Source organism: Palaemon carinicauda, chromosome 30, assembly GCF_036898095.1.
Source record: "Palaemon carinicauda isolate YSFRI2023 chromosome 30, ASM3689809v2, whole genome shotgun sequence".
Classification (NCBI taxonomy): Eukaryota; Metazoa; Arthropoda; class Malacostraca; order Decapoda; family Palaemonidae; genus Palaemon; species Palaemon carinicauda.
Window position 1 is genome coordinate 19,251,273 of NC_090754.1, and position 4,492 is coordinate 19,255,764.

General features: G+C 36.9%; 1 protein-coding gene across 1 annotated transcript in view; it reads left to right on the forward strand.

Moving 5' to 3' along the window:
• Positions 1-1,670, forward strand: part of LOC137623416 (trichohyalin-like) — a 3,444-nt gene extending 1,774 nt beyond the window's left edge. Inside the window, exons 2-4 of the mRNA XM_068354249.1 lie at positions 1-219; positions 526-797; positions 1,194-1,670. The exon at positions 1-219 is cut by the window's left edge and continues 107 nt beyond it. Of these exons, the coding sequence (XP_068210350.1) occupies positions 1-219; positions 526-797; positions 1,194-1,670 (968 nt within the window). The remainder of the gene's footprint in view (positions 220-525; positions 798-1,193) is intronic.
• Positions 1,671-4,492: the final 2,822 nt, after the last annotated feature.

A 4,492-nucleotide genomic window follows, 5' to 3' on the forward strand; every position in this document is an offset into this window, starting at 1 on the left:
AAGGAAAACCTCAGGACGAGAGAAAGCATCTTAGGAGGGAAGCAAAAGAAGTGGCCTTAAGAAGGATTAGAAAAATTGCACAGGATGAAATCTCCCATGAAAAACTAGACAAAGTGTGTGTTCCTGTTGAAGTAAGGCAAGAGGCTTTGAAAGAGGAGAAAACAGCAAAGAAACACAAGGTTAACTTGGAGGAAATAGAAGAAGGCATCGTGAAGAGGCGTATCGAATATTTTGAAAATATACGAAAAAACATAAAGGAAGAAGGCCAACTTCGTGGAAAATCTCAAGACTTTAGAGAAAATCTTAATAGGAATGCCAAGAACATGTCTTTGGCAAGGATAACACAAATAATAGAAAAGGATTATGCAGAAATTAGGAGGGTAAATGTAATGGGAGCGAAACAAAAAGGTGATCTTGAAGGAAAACCTCAGGACGAGAGAAAGCATCTTAGGAGGGAAGCAAAAGAAGTGGCCTTAAGAAGGATTAGAAAAATTGCACAGGATGAAATCTCCCACGAAAAACTAGACAAAGTGTATGTTCCTGTTGAAGTAAGGCAAGAGGCTTTGAAAGAGGAGAAAACAGCAAAGAAACACAAGGTTAACTTGGAGGAAATGGAAGAAGGCATCGTGAAGAGGCGTATCGAATATTTTGAAAATATACGAAAAAACATAAAGGAAGAAGGCCAACTTCGTGGAAAATCTCAAGACTTTAGAGAAAATCTTAATAGGAATGCCAAGAACATGTCTTTGGCAAGGATAACACAAATAATAGAAAAGGATTATGCAGAAATTAGGAGGGTAAATGTAATGGGAGCGAAACAAAAAGGTGATCTTGAAGGAAAACCTCAGGACGAGAGAAAGCATCTTAGGAGGGAAGCAAAAGAAGTGGCCTTAAGAAGGATTAGAAAAATTGCACAGGATGAAATCTCCCACGAAAAACTAGACAAAGTGTATGTTCCTGTTGAAGTAAGGCAAGAGGCTTTGAAAGAGGAGAAAACAGCAAAGAAACACAAGGTTAACTTGGAGGAAATAGAAGAAGGCATCGTGAAGAGGCGTATCGAATATTTTGAAAATATACGAAAAAACATAAAGGAAGAAGGCCAACTTCGTGGAAAATCTCAAGACTTTAGAGAAAATCTTAATAGGAATGCCAAGAACATGTCTTTGGCAAGGATAACACAAATAATAAAAAAGGAATTATCAGAACAAAATGAAAACGTCTGGAAAAGTGACAACATTGAAAAGGAACTTAAAGAGTACCAGGAAGCAAATAGCCTAAGAACAGATGGAGATTCTGCTACTAAAGGTGATGATTATGCAGAAATTAGGAGGGTAAATGTAATGGGAGCGAAACAAAAAGGTGATCTTGAAGGAAAACCTCAGGACGAGAAAAAGCATCTTAGGAGGGAAATTGATGATATAGTGAAACTTCAAAAGAGAGAACTTCTAAGGAGAGAGGAAGAGAGCAGAAGGCTTGATAAAGAGCTAATAGAGGAAAGAAGAATAAGAAAAGAGACAGAAAGTGAAGTGCATAGGCTGAAGAAGGAAATAAAAAGTCTAAAGCAGAGACTTTTGGCAAAGACTGGACAGATTGGTGATACTCATAAGGTAGTTATGGAATTGGCGGATTTGATGAATCAGTTGAAAGAGGAAGTCAATAGCAACGACTAAGAAGTGAATGGAAAAACTTGAAAAAAAAAGAAAATATTAAAAAAAATTTAAAAACAAAAATCCAAAAGAAATATAGATACTAAAAAAATCCCCAAAAAATATATAAACAAAAAACATAAAAAAAAAATAAAAAATTCCAAGAGAAGAAGAAGAAGAAGAAGAAGAAGAAGAAGAAGAAGAAGATGGCAGCAGGGAAAAAACAGGATGGCGGCTGTTCCCAATCTATTCTAGATACCTAAAGGATATTTTGCAAGATGGACTCAGCAGATGGAAGAAGTCTGACTTGTTCCAGTATGCTTTGTTCCTTGATAAAGATTCACTTGTACTGTTTCTTTATCAGGTGAACAGATGTAGAACAAACAAGGCTGACTTCTTTTATTATGCTGTGCTCTATGAACAAGATTCCCTGAAGGTACAGAGAAGAAAAAAAAGAAGAAGAAGAAGAAGAAGAAGAAGAAGATGGCAGCAGGGAAAAAACAGGATGGCGGCTGTTACCAATCTATTCTAGATACCTAAAGGATATTCTGCAAGATGGACTCAGCAGATGGAAGAAGTCTGACTTATTCTAGAATGCTTTGTTCCTTGATAAAGATTCACCTGTACTGTTTCTTTATCAGGTGAACAAATGTAGAACAAACAAGTCTGACTTCTTTTTTTATGCTGTGCTCAATGAACAAGATTCCCTGAAGGTACAGAGAAGAAAAAAAAGAAGAAGAAGAAGAAGAAGAAGAAGAAGATGGCAGCAGGGAAAAAACAGGATGGCGGCTGTTCCCAATCTATTCTAGATACCTAAAGGATATTCTGCAAGATGGACTCAGCAGATGGAAGAAGTCTGACTTGTTCTAGTATGCTTTGTTCCTTGATAAAGATTCACTTGTACTGTTTCTTTATCAGGTGAACAAATGTAGAACAAACAAGTCTGACTTCTTTTATTATGCTGTGCTCTATGAACAGTATTCCATGAAGGTACATAGAAGATGAAAAAGAAGAAGAAGAAGAAGAAGAAGAAGAAGAAAAAGAAGCAGCAGGGAAAAAACAGGATGGCGACTGTTCCCAATCTATTCTAGATACCTAAAGGATATTCTGCAAGATGGACTCAGCAGATGGAAGAAGTATGACTTATTCTTGTATGCTTTGTTCCTTGATAAAGATTCACTTGTACTGTTTCTTTATCAGGTGAACAAATGTAGAACAAACAAGTCTGACTTCTTTTTTTATGCTGTGCTCTATAAACAAGATTCCCTGAAGGTACATAGAAGAAGAAAAAGAAGAAGAAGAAGAAGAAAAAGATGGCAGCAGGGAAAAAAAAGGATGGTGGCTGTTCCCAATGTATTCTAGATACCTAAAGGATATTCTGCAAGATGGACTCAGCAGATGGAAGAAGTCTGACATGTTCTAGTATGCTTTGTTCCTTGATAAAGATTCACTTGTACTGTTTCTTTATCAGGTGAACAAATATAGAACAAACAAGTCTGACTTCTTTTATTATGCTGTGCTCTATGAACAAGATTCCCTGAAGGTACATAGAAGAAGAAAAAGAAGAAGAAGAAGAAGAAGAAGAAGAAGAAGATGGCAGCAGGGAAAAAACAGAATCGCGGCTGTTCCCAATCTATTCTAGATACCTAAAGGATATTCTGCAAGATGGACTCAGCAGATGGAAGAAGTCTGACTTGTTCTAGTATGCTTTGTTCATTGACAAAGATTCACTTGGACTGTTTCTTTATCAGGTGAACAAATGTAGAACAAACAAGTCTGACTTCTTTTATTATGCTGTGCTCTATGAACAATATTCCCTGAAGGTACATAGAAGAAGAAGAAGAAGAAGAAGAAGAAGAAGAAGAAGAAGAAGATGGCAGCAGGGAAAAAACAGGATGGCGGCTGTTCCCAATCTATTCTAGATACCTAAAGGATATTCTGCAAGATGGACTCAGCAGATGGAAGAAGTCTGACTTATTCTAGTATGCTTTGTTCCTTGATAAAGATTCACCTGTACTGTTTCTTTATCAGGTGAACAAATGTAGAACAAACAAGTCTGACTTCTTTTTTTATGCTGTGCTCTATGAACAAGATTCCCTGAAGGTACATAGAAGAAGAAGAAGAAGAAGAAGAAGAAGAAGAAGAAGAAGAAGATGGCAGTAGGGAAAAAAAAAGGATGGCAGCTGTCCCTAATCTATTCTAGATACCTAAAGGATGTTCTGCAAGATGGACTCAGCAGATGGAAGAAGTATGACTTGTTCTAGTATGCTTTGTTCCTTGATAAAGATTCACCTGTACTGTTTCTTTATCAGGTGAACAAATGTAGAACAAACAAGTCTGACTTCTTTTATTATGCTGTGCTCTATGAACAATATTCCCTGAAGGTACATAGAAGAAGAAAAAGAAGAAGAAGATGAAGAAGAAGAAGAAGAAGAAGATGGCAGCAGGGAAAAAACAGAATGGCGGCTGTTCCCAATCTATTCGAGATATCTAAAGGATATTCTACAAGATAGACTCAGCAGATGGAAGAAGTCTGACTTGTTCCAGTATGCTTTGTTCCTTGATAAAGATTCACTTGTACTGTTTCTTTATCAGGTGAACAAATGTAGAACAAACGAGTCTGACTTCTTTTATTATGCTGTGCTCTATGAACAATATTCCCTGAAGGTACATAGAAGAAGAAGAAGAAGAAAAAGAAGAAGAAGAATAAGAAGAAGAAGAAGATGGCGGCAGGGAAAAAACAGGATGGCGGCAGTTCCCAATCTATTCTAGATACCTAAAGGATATTCTACAAGATGGACTCAGCAGATGGAAGAAGTCTTACTTGTTCTAGTATGCTTTGTTCC